The 24997-nt window shown below is 36.5% G+C and overlaps 2 protein-coding genes across 5 annotated transcripts in view; both read left to right on the top strand.

Moving 5' to 3' along the window:
* Positions 1-221: 221 nt before the first annotated feature.
* Positions 222-1166, top strand: LOC131908436 (olfactory receptor 4F6-like). Its single transcript, XM_059259479.1, has one exon. It carries the CDS (start codon positions 222-224, stop codon positions 1158-1160), a length of 939 nt encoding a protein of 312 aa, XP_059115462.1. The 3' UTR covers positions 1161-1166.
* Positions 1167-2363: 1197 nt separating this feature from the next.
* Positions 2364-24997, top strand: part of LOC131909444 (ankyrin repeat domain-containing protein 7-like) — a 39957-nt gene continuing 17323 nt past the window's right edge. For 2 of the 4 annotated variants that reach the window (XM_059261081.1, XM_059261080.1), the window contains exons 1-11: positions 2364-2673; positions 3652-3766; positions 3923-4096; positions 6941-7047; positions 8321-8458; positions 9525-9589; positions 12067-12139; positions 13987-14054; positions 16797-16893; positions 19974-20002; positions 20095-20166. In XM_059261081.1, the coding sequence (XP_059117064.1) occupies positions 2441-2673; positions 3652-3766; positions 3923-4096; positions 6941-7047; positions 8321-8458; positions 9525-9589; positions 12067-12139; positions 13987-14054; positions 16797-16810 (987 nt within the window). In that variant the 5' untranslated portion in view covers positions 2364-2440 and the 3' untranslated portion in view covers positions 16811-16893; positions 19974-20002; positions 20095-20166. Of the gene's footprint in view, positions 2674-3651; positions 3767-3922; positions 4097-6940; positions 7048-8320; positions 8459-9524; positions 9590-11067; positions 11102-12066; positions 12140-13986; positions 14055-16796; positions 16894-19973; positions 20003-20094; positions 20167-20369; positions 20686-24997 lie in introns of those variants that run through there. The other 2 variants (XM_059261083.1, XM_059261082.1) reach the window with 2 other exon arrangements.

Below are 24997 nucleotides of genomic sequence, written 5' to 3'. Positions count from 1 at the left end.
AAAGGTCATGAAGAATTATTTTTATTAACATATATTTTGAAACAATTTATGTGCATCTTTCAATAGTTATTTATTTTAAATTATACTTTTTAATATAAAATCATTTTATTGTAATGAGTTCACAAATAAAGTATTCCACTGCTAGGTTATTATTTTATTATTTCTAGTAACTGCTTTGCCTGTTTTGTTTTGAGTATTGTAGATAACTCAAGAAAGATCCAATGAATGAAGCAAATTACTCTGAAGTATCTGAGTTTGTATTCCTGGGATTATCAGTCTACAGACCAACACAATGTTTCCTCTTTGTGTTTTCTACAATATCATATGCAACAATTTTTCTGGGAAATTTCTCAGTTGTGCTTACAGTTGTCCTTGACCCTCATTTACATTCACCCATGTACTTCCTTTTAGCTAATCTTTCATTTGTTGACTTATGTTTTTCTACCTCAACTGTTCCTAAGTTGATTTATGATCTGTACTCCAGTCATAATACCATTTCATTCCAGGGCTGTATCTTCCAGATGTTTGTCCTTCATGTCCTGGGGGGATGTGAGATGGTGTTGCTAGTAGCCATGGCCTGGGACAGATATGTGGCCATATGCAAGCCCCTCCACTACCTGACCATCATGAGCCCACGGATGTGCCTTTTGCTTCTAATTGGTGCATGGATTATTGGTCTCATTCACTCAGTGGCTCAGTTAGCTTTTGTTGTCCATTTGCCTTTTTGTGGTTCTAATGAGATAGACAGTTTTTACTGTGACCTTCCTAGGTTCATCCAACTTGCCTGCATAGACACCTACAGAATGGAGTTCTTGGTTACTGCTGACAGTGGATTAATTTCTGTCACTACCTTTTTCTTATTGATTGTCTCCTACATCTTCATACTGTTCACTGTATGGAAACAGTCCTTGGGCAGTTTGTCCAAGGCCCTCTCTACACTTTCTGCTCACATCTCTGTGGTGGTTTTGTTCTTTGGACCATGCATCTTCGTGTACATATGGCCATTTCCTAATGTCCCAGTGGATAAATTTCTTGCCATTCTGGACTTCATGATTACACCCATCCTGAACCCTGCCATTTACACACTGAGGAACAAAGACATGAAGGTGGCAATGAAGAGACTGAGTAAACAACTCCTGAGTAGGAAAAGTATCTCCTAAGCTCCTCACAAGATATACAACCTGAATACTGTATTATAAACACAAATGTTGAATGATGTCCTCCACTTTGACATGATTTATTATTCCTACTCTAACAGCTTGATAAACTTGAATAATTTATTCCAAATTGAAAATGAAATGATCATTTATATTGGTTATTAGCCATATATTATTACAGATTTATTGGTTGGTTATTATTTATATATCACTTTTTTGTTATTCAGTGGTTACATATTTACTGGCTATTATGAAATACATATTTTAGACTATATAAAAAGCACTAATGGAAATGAAAGTAACAAATTATCCATTGTTTTCACACCTGAACAATTCATCACTGCCTTCCAGATGTTTCTGGCACTTTTTTCTTATTTGGGGCTAAGCTTAATCAAAGCTGGCCGCAAACTGAATATTCTCCTGCATTAGCCTCCTGAGGACTAAGATTAAAATGTGCACCATCACGTCTTGATTGCTTGCCTTTCACTTTGTGTGTGTGATGACTGAGTGAATGGTGAGATCATATGGTGTGGGTGAAGGTCAGCAGGAAGAGGAGATAGGTGTATTCTGGAATCTTGTGAGAAACCTGGAGTGAAAGGGGTGCAGAGAGAAGGAAGTAAGGTAGAAAGAAAGGCTGGCACTAGGATGGAATTTCCAGGGGTGCATTTGAAGTGATGAACTAATGTAAGAGGCAGGGGGAGGGGCTGCTCCTAGGGGGAGAAGAATGGAGTTGAGAAGGGGGTAGTAAAAAATGGAAGAGGAAGAAAAATAGCCTAAGGTTGTATGAATAAAGGAGGGATAGAAGAGGGAGGGTGAAGGCGGGAAGAGGAAAGAAGAGAGAAAAGTGTAGAAGGGGAGTAAGGAGATAGAGCTGGGATTGAGAGATGGAAGCTGAAGAGGAGCATTGCTTACAGTGAGGGTGATGTGGATATTTAATGGAACACAGACTTGTTTTCTTGCAGAGAGATGGCCAGACGTGGCTTACACATTCACAATGAACACCCTTAAACTCTAGGGATGTTAGCAGTGCAGGAGACCCACTCATGCGCATGTGCACAGCACACCAATGTTTACCTGTGTTGCTTGGCAACCTGGAGTCCAGCAACTGTATCTATGGGTGTCATAAGCTATTTCCCTCACAATACAGTTTTAGTGGGGGACCTTGTGGGCGTATCTTGAATTTCCATAAGCTAATCCAGAGTTGGGGAATTAGTGGGTCAAAGGACAAATACTAGGGAAAATCCGAAGGTCAGGGCCAGGCGGTGAGACCAGTATCTTCAGTCATGAAGAACTTGGTTCATGGAATTAAGGAAAAGACACCTATGGGTTTCTGCGATGTCCCAAGAAAAAATTTGTTGGACATTTTACGTAATATGAAAAGCATTTTTGCAAACGAAGCCAGATACAAACCTCGTAAAACGATCCACCAGGCTGCGAGTGAGGGTGATATAAAGAGACTGCAGAGAATGATAAACCTTGGGAAACACAGCGTGCATGACAGAGACTTTAAGGAAAGGTAACAGCGCTTATGAGCTGGAGGGAGCGGCCTGCGTGGAGAGTGTGATATGGCCTCTGATATTTTCAAAGACCAGCATAGGGGAGCCAGAAGGAGGGGAGGGCCTGTCTGTGTTCTGTCTTCTCTGGATCCTCAGTACTGTCTCCAGACTTACACCTGAGCTAGAGGTCTCTAGTCTAGATTGTACAATCCTGCCTACAAATTTATCCTGATATATCACAAATTTACCAAGTAATTTATTCACCATTGATAACATGAACATCTATTTTGTAGCATTCCTATTGTACTATTCTTAAAACATTGCTGCTTTGCTCCTCTAAGCAAATTTAGAGACTTTAAATACAATTTAGAGTCTTGAAATTATTAATACTTAAACATATCAGAAGAATTATTATCATATAATTTTATGTACTTGAAATCTTGTTTGCTGAGCAGAAGGGACAGTGATAATATTAAATTGAGTTGTCAAGTGCCCAGAGCTATTCTAGACATTTTGCAAAATACCCATTGATGCATCACAGTGGTATTCTGTGAGACAACTACTGTTTTTGATACTTGCTTTACTGATGAGAGAATTGATTCATAGGAAGTCTTAGTTTGTAGCAAAGTTTAAGTTATAATTAAACCTATGGTGATTTAACCTCAATGTCATGCTTTTTCTCCAAACCTGCTCCTGGTTGGGGGGTATTGATCACTGGCAGATTAATTTCTAAGCATGAAAGAGGCCATGTGCTCAGTTCACAGCATCACACAAAAGACACCATTGAAAAGGTCTTTTTATCAGTATAGTGAGTAATACAAGCTAATAAATATTTCCATTTTTCACAAGGACTTAAGTATTTTTTCAGAAGGTGGAAGAAACACATATCACTCAAGTTTTAAGAATTACGTGCCATTTAATATTTTATAATTACATGAGTAATTGTAAATTTTAGGATAGTGTTCTAGAATTTCATTAAAACTTTCTCATTTCCATAGGACTGCTCTGCATTTCGCTTGTGTCTATGGCTGGGAAGAAGTAGTAAGAGTTCTACTGAGAAATAATTGTGATATTGATGCTGTTGACAGGAATTCCATCACACCTCTGATGAAGGTATGTATAGCTGTCCAAATCTAGCATAACATAGACTTAATTTAAATGATTATAAAACAAACTTACCCCATGAACATGTTACTACTTGGTGAACTCTATGTGATGTTTATATTGAATTCATTGAACAAGCAATCTGTTTCTTGGTATAATCCCTAGGCTGTACAAAACTGGTCATATGGATGCATGTGTACATTGTTGAAGCACGGTGCTAATCCAAATTGTATGGACAAAAATGGCAATACTTCTCTTCACTATGCTGTGTCTGAAAATAATCAGAAGATGGCTGAATATTTGCTTACATACAATGCAGACATGGAACAAAAGAACAAGGTATAGTTCATGGCACTGTAGTCCCCAAATAATCTGAAATACATGTGTGTGTGTTAATAGCAATACACATAGGATTAACTTCCTTGAATGAAAATACTTTGAAATAGCTTATTTGTTTAAGCATATGACTTCAAATAGAGAATGTGACTTGCTTTGAATGAAGTGTTAGAGTCTAGAACTTTCCTGCATAGAGAAATAGTATTTGTGAAACACTGTGTGAAAGGGTAAATAAAAAGGAAGATAGTAGTGGGTATATTTTGGGGGGCCCTGCCAAGGTATGCCACTAAGTAAACATGCCATGCCCAACAGACTTAGTGCAAAGTTTACTGGTGAAGGAAGAGAGTGGAAGAGTGAAAGGCCATGTCAGCATGGGGACTTGAAAGGGGCAGACAGACAAGAGGAAGAAGAAAAGCAAGGGAGAAAAGAAAAGGCAAGAGAGGAAAGAAGAAACAAAGAGGAGTAACAAGAGAGAGAGATAAGAGACAAGAGAAGTAAAGAGGCAAAGAGAGCAAGCTGTGCATGGCGGGCACTTTTAGGGGAGCACATGTTGCTTAGGTGATGGGGGAAAGGCACCTGGAGACAGGTGATGAACTAACTCCGTTTGTGGCAGAGGCAGGCTGCTGCTGGGGCAGAAACTATGTTTGCTATATTTATTCAAGGTAAAGCTTCTCTTTTTATGATTTTTTCCACTATAATTTGTTTCTAACCTATGTGAAGTAACAGAACTGGAGAGCAAAAATTCCCTTTCTAAATAAACTATTTTAAATCTCAAGTGAAACAAAAGAATTTGTAGCCAATTTTAAATCTTATTGCTGTTGACAAATAATATCAAATGATATATTTCTCTGTGTGAAGATTAAATCAAGAATACGGAATCAGAACCTGAACAGAAATATGAAGGCCTACTTGGAACTTAGGCAATTGGAGGAATATAGGAAGAATTATTACTATTTTCATGAACATTTTCATTTATTTTGATCACATTATTTACCATCACCCAACTCCAGCCATGTCCTCACCAATCCCCCTTCTTAACTGTTCAACTTCATGACCCCTTTAACAAAAAAGCAAAGCCACCATCACCAACCAAAAAACAAAAATCAAAACTAACAGAATTATTTTGGAATGAGTTTACCTGTATTGCAAATGTGTTTTCTGTTTTAGGAGTATTCATTCTTCATATGCTGAAGTTACTAAGCTACAAACATGCCTGTAGTTCAATCTGAGGAGTAGGTAGTGAGTAGGTGGTGGATATGTGAAAAAAGAGGAAATATCACAGAATGTACTGGCGAATTTCCGTTTTTTTTTTTTTTTTTTGAAGATATGACCACCATTTAGGTCAAAACCTAACCCCTGTTTTCCAATCTAGGATGCCTGGATTGGAAGAAGGAGAAGATGGAACCAACATTTTTCCATATTGAAATGAAATGTAACCCTAGTAGCTTGTTCCCGGTCTGTTCCCATCAAGGGAAACTAAGAAGTTTTCAGTGACTGAGTCCTTTCTCTTTTCTGTGATAAGAACAAATGGTGAAGGGAATTAGACATGTGGGTTAGAAATGAGAGTGAAATTACAGGCAGCTTCCTAGTTCTGGATTGTGTGTCCTGATGCCCTCAGGAGAAGTTTGAATATATATATATATATTATATATATATATATTGAATATATATATTACTAGTAGAGTTTTCTATGTAGAGTTTGAATCTTTAGATCTAATTAGTCATAGACAAAGGCATTTACAAAAATTATTTTCTTGAAATTCTGAAAGAGTTCCTGGATAAACATTGAATGTGTAGATGATAGATCTCAAAATCCTAAGGAACTCTGGAAGAGCCATGGTTTGACTCCAATAATCTTAGTCCTACCTCTTCTTTTACTATTTTTATGTTTGGGAAAAAAACAGTAAGAATGGTGAAGATTAGCTTATAACCGTCCTTGCTTTAAGACAACAATGATTTATTACTTTTAAGATCTTGAAAATAATGAGAAGCTAGACTTTTAAGAATTCTATGTATTATTAGTATTCAGGTAAACAGATCCCAGACTAGTAATTGCAAGGTTTTTTTTCTATATTGAAAGAGTTGCAAATCACAACCTTGACAGTTGAGCCATTACCGTGTGGCTTGATAAGCTCATAAAGCCTGGGTGTCATATCCTAGCAGTTGTAAACACTGCAAAAACAGTGAGTTAAGGGGAGTGTTGAAAATCAACTGAACGATTTTGCTTTAACACTAATGCTTCATTTCATCAACATTAGGGGAAAACAGAACGCAAGTGAAGTGTAAATTAAGAAAAGTTTGAAAATTTCTGGGTTGATGTTGAGTTATATTTCCTTTGGGGTAAATATCATTTTTATAAAATGTGTTAGATGATTTCACAAGTAAAAAATAGTTTATACAAACTCATTGGAGGAAACACTCACTGGAAAGATAAAAACTCAGAAGCTATGGACTCAGTATGGTCCAAAGATAACAGTAATTTCCTCTAAGAACTGAGCACACTGCTAAGCCTCAAGATATTCATGCAGAAAACTGCTTATCAAATTTCTCTTAAAGAGGTGAAGAGAGCAATTACATGACTCCATATATTAAATGCTACAGTAGAAGGAAATGTTTGTAGAACAAACACAGTTTTAAAGTCACTTATGGAAGGGAGTGAGCAGGTTTCATGTGTCGCATGTAGTAGTTGTAGGGTGTTTCAAGGAGAAGGAATGTGCAGGGGCCTGCAAGGGAAGAAGCTGCTTATTCACTCTAGCAAGGCTTTGTATTCGTAGGACTGTTTAAGGCTCCATTAAGTTGAAGATTGCAATGATTTTGGATTACAGATTCTTTTGTTTTGTTTTGCAGGATGGCTTTACACCACTTTTACTGGCTCTCAAGGAAAACAAAATAGAGATGGCAAAATTTTTAGTAAAGAAGGGGGCAAATATACATGTATTTGATAAGATGAAAAGGTACTGTTTGAATTTTTTAAAAAAAATGTGTGACATACTGAAATAATCTTATGACCAAGAAATATTAACTTGATGGGAAGAAGACTAACTTACAGGGATTCAGTGATCAGGTATCAACTAGTCATCAGTCTAATTAGTTGGGTAAGCAAAGCAATAAGTTGAGGTGAGCAACACAAATCATTTATAAGTTGCATATCCCCTTATTATATTGATTGCTGCTTATTATTTGATATTTTGTTTGATTGGACAACTGATCTTACCGTAGATTAACGGGTTTTCAGTTTGGTTTTACTAATTTTTTAAGAAGTTTAAACTTTTTGATTAACTTTGATTCATAACAAAACTCATTCATTTTGTACTGTTTTCCCTTGCTCTTATATGATTGTCCTATAAAATGCCATATTATTCATAAAAAGAGTTGACAATCACAGTCTATTAGATGACTCTTACCTTTCAATTCCCTCTGTTTGAGGAATAATGAGGTTAGAATATCCTATGATGACTAAGAATTGTTATTTCAGGATGCTGCTCAACCCTACCCCCTTTTGTCCCATACAACTGGTATTGATGTGTTTATATTTACATAAGTTGGGAAAGCAAAGTAAATCCACTTTATTAGGAGAAAGATTAGTGAAGCTAAGTAGTAGGTGGGTAGATGCAGATTCATAGATGACTTGGTCAAAATATCAGCTACCTAGTTGCTAGGTGTCTGAACTGCTGGTGTTACATATCACCAAATATGAAAAGGAGGATAATACCTTGTAAAGGTTTTCATGAGATTATTTATGTAACATTTAGGGCAGTTCATAGCACATGTTATCCTCATTACTAACTGTAACTATAATGGATTTTATTATTAACAGAGTATTTTATAATGTTATAGTTTAAATAATGAAAATAGCTTTCAATTATCTGATGGTTATCTGATTAGTAATTATATGTTACAGTAAACTGAAGAAAATGGAAACATCTTCGTTTAAGTCCTTATCTACTTAAGAAGAATAACTTTTATACACTTATATTCTATCAAAGTTGATGAATCTAAGAATTCTACTAAGAACATGCAAAACACTGCCAGAGGCTTCCCATCCATTTTCTTATTTTATCTTTGCCCACCATATATAAAGATGAATCTTTGTAACCAATGATATTTATGTGTATAAAAAGGACAATTCCAAACAGACAAGCAAGATATTAAATTTGTAAAATATACCCAATTATTAACAATTTTAATTAAGTTATCTAATAATGAAGCTATTCTGTGTTATTTCAGAAACACACTCTTATATGCCATAAGATGGGATTCAACAGATATGGTCAGTCTACTTCTGGATGAAGGCATTGACTTTTTCTTTAAAGATGTATTTGGATGGACTGCCTTACGCTATGCTATTGAAGGCACAAGAAAAGGGTAGGTGTTTGCATTGTAATGCTAGCAAACACTAACTTGCACTTCAAATTAATCCCAAAGTCTTCATCTTCCTCTCATAATGTATTATTGTTGACTCTAGATTTTTTTGGAATAGCAGTGAATATCCAGTATGCAAAACACATACCATTTGACGTAGAAATGAAGAAGCATTTCTTTATCTCATGATTTGGTTTTGTATTGCTGAAGACTGATCGAAGTGCCTCATTTGTGCTGGGCAATTCTGTAAATGAGCTACATCTCTTTGTAGAACTTTCTGGAACTTAGAAATTATGGACCATAACATTTTCCATTTCATCCAATTATAAACCCTATACTTCATATATATTCAGATGTTTGATATTTTAATTAGCTCTTTTAGTCTTCAATTACAGTGTTGCAGAAAATAGTGTTTCTTCCTCTGGCGGGCTTTCTTCTATATATTACTTTTTGAATCTTGAAATAGCTACAGGTTTCTGGGTTCCCTAGGTGCCAGGAGGAATGCTCTCTTTCACAAGACAGGTGGAGCAAGAAGAGGGCATCTAGTCCTGCTTTTGTTTTTATGATTCTGTTGCTTCAGTGTTGCTAGTCACACTTGTCCTGGAGATCAATAGAGACTGACCTCCATGACCAGGCTGCCTTTGTTGAAACAGCTCTCTAATGATTTATGGCAGTTTACATTTACATTGAAAAGCTACAAATTTTAATTGAGCTATTAGTCCCAAAGTGACAGTGCATTCCTTTGGCTGCTGGGCTTTTCAGCTTGTGCTGCACCCATTGCTACCTATTTGACCATTGTGAGTCAAAGTAAGTCCTTCTTCCCCTAATTCTCTTTTGCCAGACTATTTTATCACAGCAACAGAACTGAAATTAGAAAAAGATTTCATGTTTCCTTGACAGCTATAATAACTGAATTTAAGCTGTGAAAAGAAATAATACATTGGGTTTTATTCAAGTATGGTAATGCCTTTGATATTGTCTGCAACATTCTGGAAAATTCAACATAGCATAAAGATGTTTTTCATATCAATACAAAAATGAGAATTTTATGTTTTTTTTCACTTGGCAGTAGTCGAAAGATTCTTATGGACCATGAAGTAAAGTTACATATTAAAAATAAAGATGGCAGTCCAGGTAAGTCTTATGACAATGAGAAGTGAACATTAAAATCATGATTATCACACCACCAATATAAACCAACACTTTTAGTACATGTTTTCTAAGCATATACAATTGAAACTTGTTCCCATATTTTCAATATTTTAATTTAGGTAACAGCACTCACAATCTGTTGCCCTAATTTTCAGTTTTATCTCCAATTAAAGGTTTTCTCTTTGATGTGTAGTTATAGTAACCTCACTGAATACATTTATTTTTTTCATCTATGTTGAGACATTATATTAGTTATCCTGTAGTAGCCTCTATCTTACCATGTAGTTGAAGTTGGCTTTGAACTCCTGATCCAAGCTGTCTTAACTTCTTAGTTGAGGTTAGAGGCATGCAGTGCACACTCAGCAGCTTTCTTTAATAAATTAATAAATTTTTATGTAACTAAGGATTGAACACAAAACCTCATACATTTTAAGCAAACTCTGTAGCCATTGCTCCCTCAGCTCTTTTCCATCTATTGTTTTTGATCATAAGCATAGGATATAATGGTAAATACATTGGAAAAAGCTTTATTTTTGTAGCAATTTTCCACTTAATGAAAAAGGTTGAAAGAAGTTACACTCTATACTAGCATCACTGTTTAGCTTGTTTTCTTTGGTTCAGGTATCATGTCTAACAATCTCAGGAGGTTATTCATTTTATAAGTACATATCAAATACATTTCCCTAGAAGCTTGCTGCTTCCTCCGTGTTCTTTTAAGCTTAAATGTCTCTTTATTTAGCACAATTCAGGACTGGTAAATCCTTCAGGTGTGATCTTGCAGAGGTTCTTTCTAATGCAAAAAGTATCAGATGAGTCTGAATCCCGTTTGCACCAGGTATAAGAACATGGAAATAGCTGTCATTGGAAGAATTTTTTAGCATTGTTCCTAGAAGAGGAAGACTTGTATCCAGTTTGATTTACAGCTGAAAAGTCTTTGCAAATCCCTTTGGTTTTGGCCTACCTCCATTTTTGCCATACTGCAAAGTTCAGTATTGATAGGTTGAGCTTATTTTTTTTTTTTTATTCACAAAGAATTATATCAAGTATTTGGTCCAAATTTCAGTTTGTGATAAGAAATATTATCTTAAGGAAGCTCAATTATACTGCTTATATATTCTGCCTTTTATTTGGCACTGTCAGCTTATGATGCTGTTTAAGTCAGTCTTCTAAAATTGAGTTACCATGAATGTCATTGGACGTTGCGTTTTACTTTTAGGTGTCAAATGTATGTAAGTTATAGTCTTCTGGCTTTGGGCCTAATAAATAGGAAACAGGAAGTAGATTTATTTTTTAGAGCATTCATTACTCAATTAGCATTATGATTAGCACCCACCATGGGCTATTTTTTAGAGATGGTCTAAAAGGAATGCTTCCTAGTAAATTTTTACAGTCATTATGTTTTTGATATTTTAGAAATTTTTTAATTGTTCTATTTAAACACGTTTCTTTTTCTTAAATAGAATACAAGAATTCTGAAGACAATTCATTAGCCAAGTAAGATTCATATAGTTTTAAAAATCCTGTTTCCAAATTTTGGAATGTATAGATAAATAAATATTTGTTCAGTATTCTACTCTGTTGTAACCCCAATATTTTATGGTAAACATTAGTTACTCCTTATAACTACCATAATAAATGTTTGATGTTTTTTGTATTATAACACATAGTTTTCTAATTACACAACTGTCATTCAGAATAGTGCTCCCATGATTTAACTATCAGTCTGACTTGGTTTCCCATGTATTCTTTTGTTCATTAGCATAGATTGAAAGAAGCCCATGTAGCCCTGGAACCTAGATACACATCAGATCAGTTTCAAAAGTCAAATTTATATGTTCAGATAAAAATATTTTTCATTGTTCTCTGTTCTACACTCTTTGTTAAAGGCATTCCCATTGACTACATAGATGTTTGGGCTCATCTATCTATCTATCTATCTATCTATCTATCTATCTATCTATCTATCTATCAACTCAGTTCTTAAATTATCTTTAAGATATTTAAGAAGTTTCAGAGAATGCTTTTTACTATTTTAGTGCAAAGGGAAATTAATGATTGCTTTTCCATAGTAGTTCTCATAGCAAAACAACATGGCTTCCATGTTTTGGTTGAACAACTTAGGTTCTGAAGCAGGCTTTCTTCCAGGTGAAAGTAGCATGAGTTATTTGAGGCACTGAATAGTTTCTGAATCCTTCATTAAGTTTAGGCAGTTTATGAAGTTAAGTTCACCTAAGGCCCTGCCAACATATCACATAGAATAAAACATCTGAATGTATTTACTTTTATACATTGGAAGAGGCAAAGAGGAAACTAGAAATGGGAAGTTGTTATTTAAATAATATGAGATGTCAAACTCTATTCACATCAGTTATGACTATGAAATGTAATTTAATATGGAGACTTTTGACTCTTTTTTTAAAGTTGCACTCATCTGTTTTTATTGTGTTTTTCCTCTGTAGGGACCATGATGATCCTACTTCTGGATCCACCTTGCCTAAGTCAAGTGAGGATGATGATGATTTTGATGACAAGGTAAAATTTTGCTTTTTGAACTCAATACATTTGTACAGAAATGTGTTTCTATGGTATTTACTCTTGAACTTCTGTAGTGGTCTACCTGTTGTCATTCTGTGGACAACAGTAGACAGTTGGTGAGAAGAGATGTTTTCATAAGACTGTGGCTGGTGACTAATTGAATACTTCCTTAATTTGATAAACAACAAAGATCAGGTAACTACTCTGAGATAATAGGGAAAGAATGAAATACACAGTTTAAGAGAATTGTATTAAAAATAGAAATTCTATAGAAGAGGAGATTTCAAATATGGTAAATAATATTTGGATAAATGTCACTTACTGTGATTTATAAACCATACTAATATGATAATATTACAGAATCACAATGAAAACGAGACTCCTACTTGAGAACACAGAACTATTTGTGGAAGATTGATATCTGCTTTTAAGAATATCTCCAGCAAGATGGATATCTCATGTCATTTTTAGCAAAATCATTCACCTTAGCATTCATGTTCTTTTGTGATAGCTGTAGGCTTTATTTTTGTTATTCCATGTCTCTTTGTGGTTGTAGACCTTGAACCCAGGTTGTAATGTACATATAGAAAGTGTTCTACTACACAGCTGCAAGGCCATCTCCAACAGTCAGAGTTGCTTTCTAGTACAGTCTAATTCCCAGTCATCTGTTAGAGGTTTGATAGCCGTAAAAAACACAAATCAAGATTTTAGGCAATTTTCTCCTTCCTGATGTGAATACTGGATACAAGTTTACACATATTTGAACCATATTTGAAAAGGATTAGCTCAAATACCATCTGGAATGGTAATGATAGCTTGATATTTTCATAATGATTTTTTGTTCAATCATGAAGTACCATTTTATATGACATAATGAAAAAAAAGGATTATTATTTTGCTGTTTATAGGTTGATAGAAAACCTACATTTTCTTAAATAATACTGGTAGTTATAAAAACTTAATTAGATAGTCACATAAACTTAATCTTTCCGAATTGAAAACTTTTATTTGAGGTTGCAAACTTTCTACATTGCCAAAGTTATCCTTCAGTTCCAGGGATGAAGTGGTCTGCTTTATTTGGCATGCTGCAAACCAAGCTTAAAACTAATTTTCTTTTTTTTGAGTTAGGATTTCTCTTTGTAACTTTGGCTATCCTGGACTTGCTCTGTAGTCCAAGCTGGCTTTGAATTTATAGCAATTCACCAGTCTCAGCCTCCTGAGTGCTGAGATCAAAGGTGTGCAAAACTGCCACCAGGCAAATTTAAATATTTTTAATTTAATTTTTAAATTTTTCATATATGAATATTGTATTTATATCATTTTCACTCTGCCTTCTCTCCACTTCAGCTTCTTCTGTATATGTCCCTATCTGTTTTCAAATTCATGACCTCTTATTGTTTAATTATTATTCTTACATATATAAATATATTAGTACACATATATATGTATGTATATATAATCTACTGATTATATACATGTATCTAGGGCTGACCACTTGAGATCAGGTAACCTGTCAGGAGGTTTGTCCCTGGAAAATACTGATTTTTTATTTCATCAAGGGATGGTACCTTGTGAAATTTCCCCCATTTACCTTGATGTATTTCCTGATATTTTCACTATGCAAGTCCTGTTTAGACAAATATATTTAAAATTTCATGGGTGCAGCTTTTAATTCATGTCTAGAAGACAGTATCTGCAGTAGGTATACTGACTCTCTGACTTTCCAGTCTTTCTGTCTCCTAATCCATGATGTTTCCTGAACATTAGGAGTAAGGATTGAAACTGTAAATGTACCAGGTAGTGTCAAGCACCCAACAGTGTCCAATTATTTTCATTTTTACTAGTTATGACTCTCTGATAGTCTTTACATGCTACAAGGGAAACTTACCTTGGGTGAGAACTGTACTCATTGGTGAGTATTAAAAAACAGAAATTATAATGATTGGGGAAAATGGCAGTAGTAGGTTCTTCTCTAGATTCAGTGACCTCCACTGCCAAGGACGCTGCTCAGATTTGCAGTACCAGGTATGAGTTGCCTTCTACTGGGTAGGTCTTAAGTCAAGCTAGACAGCTATTAGTTACCACTAAGAAAAAATACTACTATTGCACCACTGGAAATATCTTGTTCAACAAGTCATTGATGTGGTACACAGGCTCTGCAACTAGGTAGAGCTGTTGGTGCTTTTCTCTCCTGGTAGCCTGCATAGTACTGAAAGGCTGAAAGTCAGCCCTCATGGAAAAGCATTCCAGGCCAGTTCCTGCTGGATTTCTATGAGTCCTGTGTCTAAGGTGTGTGATGTCTCCAGTAATAGAGTCTTAGCTTCAACCCAAAGAGCCTATATTTCTATGGGAGTCTCTTAGAATCCACTTAGCATCAACTCAAAGGGATGTTTCCCTTGCCTGGAGCTGAAGATTTTGTTAGACAGTCTATGGATCTTTGGGATGTAGCATCTTCCAAAGTGGTGTAACTTCATTTAAATTATTTATATATGCACACATACATATATCATATATATTTTCATGTAAATGTAAAATAGTATGCTCTGTATGGATTTTCAAACATCCTTAGTGTTATTTAGCTTTCCTTCCTCTCTATTTATTATTGTTCTCGTTCTCCTGTAGTTAAAATCTGCTTGTCCCATTTTTCCCCTTCTGGACATCTGCATCCTACTATCCCCCTCTCTAGAGCTCCTCCCTGGGCTTCCTTTATATTTTTCTATCTTCTTTTTTTCTCCTTTAGTCCATACATTTTTATCTGCAAGTGTCTAGTTTGAGGCCTCTGGTTTCTGCTACACTATCAATACTGGATCATCAATGGGACCACTCTTTGATATCATGTTGTTGCCCTGTGTCATGGAGATCCTGCAGCTTTGGATCTGAAGGACTGGTCCCTTTACATGCTCAGCAGATCACAGATTAAGTGGATATTGGGAGGAGCCAACTCTTAGCTCTGTATCTGGACCTGGGTGGTAGCTGAGTTGGTCATCCTGCCAGCTCTCCCACATCCTCACCAGCAGGGTGAGCTCGCCAGCACTGCCCAGGCTAGCCCACACAATGCCTCAGGCAGCAAAGGATGGAGCCAGCTCTTCTGCTCACATCACTGCATGGCAGATAAGAAGCAGGGCCAGCTCTCCAGTTTTCATGCCCTCAGGGCCAGATCACCCACACCCCTTCCACTAGGGTCAGCCCTACTGTGCTACCCAAGTGAGATACAGGGCCCACAACCCTGAGTGCTGCATGGAGTGAGGGATGAGGAGAACACTGTGCTGCCCTTCATTATAAATGTGGTCCCGTGCAGCAGTCCAGACCAAGGACAACCACATGGCCTTTGGTGATAACATGGGCCATGGACATTAACACAGACCCCTCTTGCTGAATGGCCACAGACTCAGAAATGCCCCCCAGCACCATTGCAGGCCTAGATTTTACCAGAGCCTCAGATGACTTCGGAGGAAACTCACATCAGGTTGTTCTTCTCCATCATTGAGTCTCCAGATCTACCTCTCTTCATAGTGCTCAAGCTTCTCTGCTTTTCTCTCTCCATCTCTCCACTACTTACCTGTGGCTCATGCTGTGGTTGCACCATTTGTTGGGTGGGGTCTCTAGTTGTCTTATTCCTGCCCATTCTGCAGGGCTGTGGTTGTCTTCAAGTGTCTCCAACCCAAAGCTTCCAAAGGACATAAATCTCTCGCCAAAGTTTGACACAGCACAGTTTAACTGTAATTCAACAGAGAGTCATCCAGTCTCATGGTTGACCTGCCACCACGACCAACTAGACAGATTGGCAGATAGGCTACTGTTGAAATGTAAACACAGCCGGACATGTCCAGTCAGTTGTGGGTCTCTGTTCTGTAGGCACACTTTTCCTGGGCTAGGATGTGGCTCTGGGAGTCACAGTGACTCAGACGATGGTCAGTTTTCTCAAAGGAAGAAGGCACAGGCCCACTAGCACTTGTGTTTGTTACTGGCTCTGTTGATGAACGGTGTAATTCAGCTTTTTCCCAGGAGCAGGACCAGCCACCACCTCACTTCCTAGCGTCTGTCCCGCCTCCCTTTAGAGCAGGCAAAGCCATTTCTCCACCGCCTGTGCTCACTTCTTCCTCTCCTCTCCTTGCCTGTCTTCTAGGTTTAGAAGCGGTCTGCTGGTAAACTCTAGAATTATTGTTTTGAAATTGAGATATTTTATTTTACTAAAAATGTGAATTTAGAAAATATTCCAGACAGACAGAAAGCATATTTCGTGCAAAATCATTGTTATATTTTGATTGCCGAGAAGAGGAGATAGAAAATTTTGTGACCAAAAATAGTTTTTTATTGGGATGTTTGAGAAGAAGTAATTTTTAAAAATGAATACTCATTTTCTATGTGGAATGTAAGAGTTAGGCAATATAAGGTTAACTTTTATAAAGTGTATACAAGTAATCAGTTGGCAAGTAATCTATGGACATGTGTCTTGTAAACTTCCATATTTGTTTTACATAGTGGTGAGAGATAAGCTTAGTGTAGACAGCATGTACAAGGTTGGGTACTGAAATAATTATTTTTAGACACATTCTTTTTTGTTTTGTGTATAGTTTCTTTTAAATCGGGAAATTCACATATCCTAAAATGAGTAAGAAAACATTAATTGCTTTATTTTTGGTATTAATTTTAGCCGAGTTCTCCTAAGCATGCTCCTGCTAAATGTCCTAGTAATTTATGTGCGGCTGGAGATCAAAGAGACAAAAACGAAGCAAAAGGAACAGTGGAAGGTAGGAACTATATTCTGTGAAAGTGTTATTTGGCAGAGTATCTGTTTCTAACATGAGTACTGATGAACCTAGTAGTCAACGGACTTCCCTGTCAGTGGACACCTGTGAAAAGTGGAAATGAAAGGACACTGAAGGCACCTATTACCAACCTTAACAACAGGGGAGACTGAGGCTGTTACTAATGGTGTTTGCTTATGGTTACCAGTTCACAACATTCTTATATTCAGTGTCTCTGGGAAGTAAGGAAGAAATGAGTACGGGGAACGAGTAATAATAAATGTGAAAATAATAATAAAGAAATAAATAAAGCAAAAAGGACAAAGATTTTACTGTACTGAGTATGAAAGCTAGGATGCAAGGGTTAAAAATATGAAAAAGTTGTCTTCATGTAACAACACTGGCTTGAGAAGTAAGGAAAACTTGTTCCAATTTTCATCACCATCTCACTGTTACAAAAGGTCATTAATGCCTGACAAACTGCATCGTGAAGAGATAGATTTACTTTACTATAGATAAATATTATTTCATGAATCATTTAGTAAATATTACTCTGATTATTTATTTATCCATGGTTACAGGCCAAAGAGTAAAGAGTCAGTATTCAGTCAAGGGAAAGATGAGAAATCTTATTAAACAAAGTAATTTGAAGAAATGTATAATTGAAACAGGACAGAGTAACACTAAACAAACTGATCAGGTTTTATTTATATATTAAAAGCATATGTATACACACATATGTGTTTTTGTGTGACAGTAACAATTAAAATAGACCATGGAATCCAGAAAGAAGGTTGGAGTACATGGGATTGGCTTAAGAGAAGAACGGGCGGGTGGAAGAGGAGGTAATATTGCAAATATAAATTAGAGTAAAAAAAAATAACAAAAACAGGACAGAGGGCTGGGGAGTTGTGTCTTTGGTAGGAAAAGAGTTTGCTGTGAAGGAATGAAGACCTAGACTCACATAAAAAGTTGTGCATGGTTACAGTGTGCTCCTATAACCCAGCACCTTGGGGACAGTGTCAGGAGGATCACTGAGATATTCTGACTACTTGCCTAGCTTCAAACTCAGTGCTATATCTTGTCTCATGGGATAAGATGGATGGTGTTAGTCAAGGTCACCTGTTGTCCTCTTCTGCCTCTGTTGAGCATACACAGGTATGCACCTGCATAGACATGTACCTATACCATGTACACACAACACATTCACTAATGCACATAACAAAGACTGAAGTAAAGTTAAACAAAAGAATAGAAATTATTTTCCTGCCACTAAAAATTACCCATGTGATATTTATTAAATAATAAAATATCTTAAATGGCTGCATGGTTTTTTTACTTAGGAAGTTTGAAGAAAACAATTTTAATGGTGGGTAGCACTAGACATATAAGTGGCATGTGAGGTCCTTCACAGTTGAGAAGTGTTAAGAAGTAAGGATAGTGCTGAAGAAGAGGATGAAGATTAGGACCTACAGAGAGGACAGAAAGTAAATGAAGGAAGTTGAGCAGCTGGCTCCAGTCCATAGGCAACAGCTGGTAGCTGCACATCTGTATACCACTGAGCACCAGCCAGCCTGAGAGATTGCAGGACTAGTAAGCCACATCTGGCTCCTAGTGAGAACTTTTCTTAGTTTTCTCAGGCCTTATGTGGATATACATGGCTGGATGTTGGGCACCAAATATAGATGGATGTGTTTTTCTTTGGGCTACCAGATCACAAAAAATGACACAGAGACTTATTATTACTTATGAAAGCTCAGCCTATAGCTTAGGCTTGTTCCACTAGCTCTTACAACTTAAATTAACCCATTTCTATCCATCTATGTGTTGCCATGTGATTCATAGCTTTTACCTCTCCTCCTGCATGTCTTGCTTCCCCTGTGACTAGCTGGACTCTGCCTTTCTTCTTCATAGAGTTCTTTCTGTCCAGAATTCCAGCTATATCTCCTGCCTAGGTATTGGCCATTAAGCTTTTTATTAAACCAATCACAGTGACATATTTTTATACAGTGTAATCAAATATTTTGCAAGACCTTACATTAATATAATTTGAGATAATACATTTTAGATGACATAGTGGTTTAGTAGACATTGTTTGAGGACTCACATAATATATACAAATAATATACTCTTGGAGAAAAAAAAAGTACATTCTTTTTTTTTCTTTTTCTTTTGAGCTAGGGACCAAACCCAGAGCCCTGTGATTGAGAGGCAAACATTGTAACAGGCATAATGTTCCTAATGTATTCATCTGAAAATTCAGTTCATTTTTGATAACCATATTTCACTACTGAAGATTTATTATATATTTTGTTCAACATATAACACATATAACATTTTTACTTTAATTATTTTTATTTTTGAGATTATAATATAATTTAATCATTACTCCATTCCCTTTCTTCCTTCCAAACCCTCTCATATTTACCTTGTTGTTCTCTTTTAAATTCCTGGCCTCTTTTGAAAAAATTGTTGTTGTATATATGTGTATACATATATGTTGCTAAAGACAAAAATACAACCTGCTCTGTCTATATGACATTATTTGTAATGGAATCCTGGATCTTGGAAAAGAAGTTACAACCACTTCACTAAACCAGATTATAACAAGATTCTTTTAAAATGTCTGAACTAAAGGGAGAAATACTATGAGAAATAGCCATGAGAGTAGCACACACGTGGATGGGAAGAAGAGTGTCTTATAAATCATTCCATTAACATTGCACTGCTTTAAAATGTCTGGTTAATTAATATCCAATAGTCCTCTGAAAATACATAGCCTATTTTAATATTGAAAATCTATTATGCATTTTGTTTAATATGAGATCAATTTATTTTCTCAGGCCAATGTATAAAAAATACCTTCAAATTTAATTAAATCTATATTTTAATTTGTATTCAGTATATTTTCTTACATTTTTCCTTAATCAATAGCAAAATCAAAAATCCAAAAGAGCCAGAAAGCTAACATTCCCCACAGTTATGGTTAACATTGATAAAGGTAACCACTGTAATTCAGTTCCATGTTAACTCTGGATGATGATGCTCATTTTGTATAATTGATTGTCTGCTTGTCTTTTCAGAATCTGCAAAGAAATATCCAAACTTGAAGGTAATAACTTCTACACAATTGTTTAGGGTTATAAATTATATTTTGTTAACTATGTAACAATTTTTAAATTTCTTGTTTTAAAATTCATCCAGAACCTAATGAAATGAATGACCTCGTTCCAAATAAATGCCTAGAAGTGAAGGATAAAGGAACATTAAACTCAGGTAAATATTCAATACCAATTATTCTGGAAAGAAGGTCTTGAAACCATTTGTAATGTTCACAGAATTCTAACTTGTAATTTCAGTGAAATCGGATCTATAAATTTGGGCTGAATAATTCAAATGCTGGTGTTGACACTGGAAATATAGGAGGGCTCATGCTCTTAGGAAAAAGCATCTTTACATGTTTGTTTCCTTTTGATTAGGAAGTAAGGAGTTTATTGGAAGAGTTTTAATGCCACCAGTAGACAGATAGAGGAGAAAAAGCAGTTGCTGACCACCCAGGATTGGATGACTTATGACCTTGGTACATCAAAGAATTTAGATCATACAGTACTAAGCATCCTCAAAATGTCCTTCAATATAAGAAGATGTTCATTAGAACACTAGCAATCTGAACACAAGCAACTTAAACACATCAATTAGATCATTTCACATCTTGCGTCTTACCATTAGTAAAGTGTTGAAGAGGATTGGATTCCCCAGGGATCAGTATTAATACACTTATTATTTTAGTAAAAATTTGTGTGTGCTGTGTACTGGTGACTTCATATTATATTTTAGGATACAGTCCCTGGTTTAGGAATGTATGATCTCTACTTTGCACAGTTGTCTTCTATGAAATCACTTACATCTATTTATTCACTTGTTTTACAAATATCCTTACCACATTTAGTATCTATATCCATCCCAAGTGATAACAGACTAATTTTAATAATATCAGTGTACAAACCCTATGTGATTCCAACAACCAGACTTTGGTCCATCCCTCTCTTTGCAACCATTCCTTCCTCTACCCATTCCTCCATCACTCATACAGTGCTGAGGACATTATCACACTCTTCTTGTTTGTAGACCAAAATATACCCGCATTTGGCATGTCTCTTGCTCTCTTGTTCCTGTGTGACATGAACTTGCAATCTTTGTTCTAGCTCTGACTTAGTCACTCACTAACTGTCAAATATGACTCAAGGTCAAAAAAAAATCTACCCCTGAATTTTGTGTTATACTCATTAAAATGCAGGGTCAGCCCAGGGCAGGCACAGGATAAATTATTGTTCAGTTTAATAAATAATAATTGCTTATGCAAATATGTTCAAAATTGCCAATTCAATGCAACATAAAAAAGATATAGCTGGGCGGTGGTGGCGCACGCCTTTAATCCCAGCACTCGGAAGCAGAGCCAGGCGGATCTCTGTGAGTTCGAGGCCAGCCTGGTCTCCAAAGCGAGTTCCAGGAAAGGCGCAAAGCTACACAGAGAAACCCTGTCTCGAAAAACCAAAAAAAAAAAAAGATATAGAAAGATGGTTTAAAATTAAAATAGCAAAGATTATGATTAAAAGATGAACAAACACTAGACTAATGTATAGAAAAATAGATATAATTGTGGAGGGAAACAGAAGTATAATAAGGAAAAATCTCACCTCTGACATTGAGTACGAATGGAATAACAGGAAATTATTAAAATTGCAGAAACTAACAAGTTCAGCTTTAACAAACATGATGTTTCCAAAATAATAACTTTGCAGCAGTAATTGGATGAGAAAAATGCCTAGTTAGTTTTGAAATGCCACTCTAGCCAGGTAGAAAATATTGTTCAGTGTGGCTGTATTTGATTGCATATATGTATATGTTTCTTACAAGTGAGTTAATTTATGTTTAATGGAATAATCTATTCATTTATGTCTAAGGTGAATATATTTCTTGAGCATGGGACACTCCATTGTCTCTCTAAGTAACGCATTGAAGCTCTTCATAAAAGAGATATTTGTTTCCAATTTCAAGAATTAGCTAGGTAAAGATTAATAATATTTGAAATTTCTGATTAGGATATTAAATGCCCATTTGGCATTGTCACCAATATTTTACAGTTTTTGTGTATGGTATAAAATTCATGTTCTCTGTTCCCTGTTTTGTACAAATTACTTAAGTGGTTTTGCCATCAGAACCAACTGAAAAATGTTACTGAGAATGTAGACATGGTAGGTCTCTCACCTAGGGGATACTAGGATCTAATGACAAGTAATGAGGAGGGTAAAAATGATTATTAAAATTAGAAATGACAGAGAGTAATGAAGTAAAGTTAGTGGGAAAATAAAAATAAAATCACATGAAAATGAAGGACAAACATGAAATGAGCAGCTATTACCAACATACGTCTAAGAGGTGGTACTAAGGATTGTCATGCATCCTGTCTTCTCTAAATCTGATGTGGATTGAAGTGTTGGCTCATAGATTTGTATAGTTTATATATAATGTAAAGATAACCAGTCATATGTGTACAATAAATCACATGAAGCATCACTAAATTCAAAGATAATCTAGTGTATGATATAAAGAATTCAGTGTATGGTTTTGTGTGTGTATGTGTGTATGTTTGTGTGTGTGTGTGTGTGTGTGTGTGTGTGTGTGTGTGTGTGTGTGCATGTTTAAAATAGAGTAGTCAATAATGACACCTATAGATTAGAAACCCATTATGAGCAAGGGGCATCAAGATCATGATGGAGAAACCTACAGAAAAAAACTGAACCAAGCTAGTAGAAACTCATGAACTTTAGACCAATAGCGGTGGAGCCTCCATGGGACTGGACTAGGCCCTCTGCATAAGTGAGACAGTTGTGCAGCTTGATCTGCTTAAGGGACCCCCTGGCAATAGAATCAGAATCAATCCCTGGTGCACGAGCTGGCTTTTTGGAGCCCACTACCTATGATGGGACACCTTGCACAGGCTTGATGCAGGGGGAGGGGCTTGGACCTGCCACAGCTGAATGTACCAGGCTCTGCTGACTCCCCATGAGAGGCCTTACCTTTTCAGAGGAAGGAATGGGGAGTGGGTTGGGAGTAAAGGCTTCAGGGCAGGATGAGGGAAGAGAGGGGAATCTGTGGTTGGTATGTAAAATGAAAAAAAATGTTCAGTGCTGAAAAAATTATTGATGATAAAATAAAATAAAATGAATGATGCTTGAGAAATGACACCAAAGGTTGATTTCTAGGTTCTACACACACACACACACACACACACACACACACATACACACACACCACAGCACACACAAACACACACACACACACACATTCACACTAAAATGAAAATAGAAAGGAAAGTGAATTAGTTATTTCATGAAAATCATTTTTTATTTATTTTTATTTTATTTTACAATACAATTCAGTTATACATATCAGCCATGAATTCCCTTGTTCTCCCCCTTCCACACCCCTCTCTTTCCCCCCAGCCCACCCTCCATTCCCACCTCCCCCAGAGCAAAGCCTCTCCCGAGGACTGAGATCAACCTGGTAGACTCAGTCCAGGTAGGTCCAGTCCCCTCCTCCTAGGCCGAGCCAAGCGACCCTGCATAAGCCCCAGGTTTCAAACAGCCAACTCATGCCATGAGCACAGGACCCGGTCCCACTGCCTGGATGCCTCCCAAACAGATCAAGCCAATTAACTGTCTCACCCATTCAGAGGGCCTGATCCAGTTGGGGGCCCCTCGGCCATTGGTTCATAGTTCATGTGTTTCCATTCGTTTGGCTATTTGTCCTTGTGCTTTATCCAACCTTGGTCTCAACAATTCTCGATCATATAAACCCTCCTCTTTCTCACTACTTGGACTTCTAGAGCTCCACCCAGGGCCTAGCCATGGATCTCTGCATCCAGATCCCTCAGTCATTGGATGGGGTTTCTAGCACAACAATTAGGGTGTTTGGCCATCCCATCACCAGAGTAGGTCAGTTTGGGCTGTCTCTCGGCCATTACCAGCAGTCTATTGTGGGGGTATCTTTGTGGATTTCTGTGGGCCTCTCTAGCACTTTGCTTCTTCCTATTCTCATGTGGTCTTCATTTACCATGGTCTCCTATTCTTTGTTCTCCCTCTCTGTTCTTGATCCAGCTGGGATCTCCCGCCCCCCCCCCAAGCTCTCTTTCCCTCGACCATTGCCCTTCATTACCCCCACTCATGTCCAGGTTGTTCATGTAGATTTCATCCATTTCTCCATCATTGGGCGATCCCCGTGTCTTTCTTGGGGTCCTGTTTTCCAGGTAGCCTCCCTGGTCTGCAAACTCTACTATAGAGCTACAGTAATAAAAACAGCTTGGTACTGACATAAAAACCGACATGTGGACAAATGGAATCTAATTGAAGACCCTGACATTAATCCGCACACCTATGAACATATAATTTTTGACAAAGAAGCCAAAAGAAAGAAAACAGAATGCAATAATGTGAGTGATGTGATGTGAGTAGCAGTCCAGTCATCCTTGTTCCACATCTAGTATCCTCTTATGAGTGAGTACATACCATGTTTGTCTTTCTGAGTCTGGGTTGCCTCACTCAGGATGATTTTTTCTAGATCCATCCATTTGCCTGCAAACCTCATGATGTCATTGTTTTTCTCTGCTGAATAGTATTCCATTGTGTATGTGTACTACATTTTATTTATCCATTCTTCAGTTGAAGGGCACCTAGGACACAGGTCACATGAAGTTTTATTTTTATCTCCTTATAAAATCATTAGATCATAATTTAGTATTTAGTTTTAGCCTCCTTTTACATAGCTGTGAAACCTATAATAGCCATACATATTTAAAAGACTGGTTAAATTTAATACTTATGAATAGCAATTGAAATTACGAACAGATGAACAATTTCTTTCCTGAGTTGGATTCCAGCTAAAGAGCCTTCATTCCTAATGGTACATGATTTATGTTTTCCTGTTATCTGTTAGTATTACAAAGATTGAAGTTTCAATTCTTAATTAGGCTCTCTAGTTGTCTTCAGTGTTTTTGTCATGATAGAGTGTAGTATGTATTAACAACCCCGTCTCATATATATAGATA

This window comes from Peromyscus eremicus, chromosome 4, assembly GCF_949786415.1.
Source record: "Peromyscus eremicus chromosome 4, PerEre_H2_v1, whole genome shotgun sequence".
In the NCBI taxonomy this organism is placed as follows: Eukaryota; Metazoa; Chordata; class Mammalia; order Rodentia; family Cricetidae; genus Peromyscus; species Peromyscus eremicus.
Note: the sequence above shows the minus strand (reverse complement) of the source record. Positions and strands in the feature narration are given on the sequence as shown.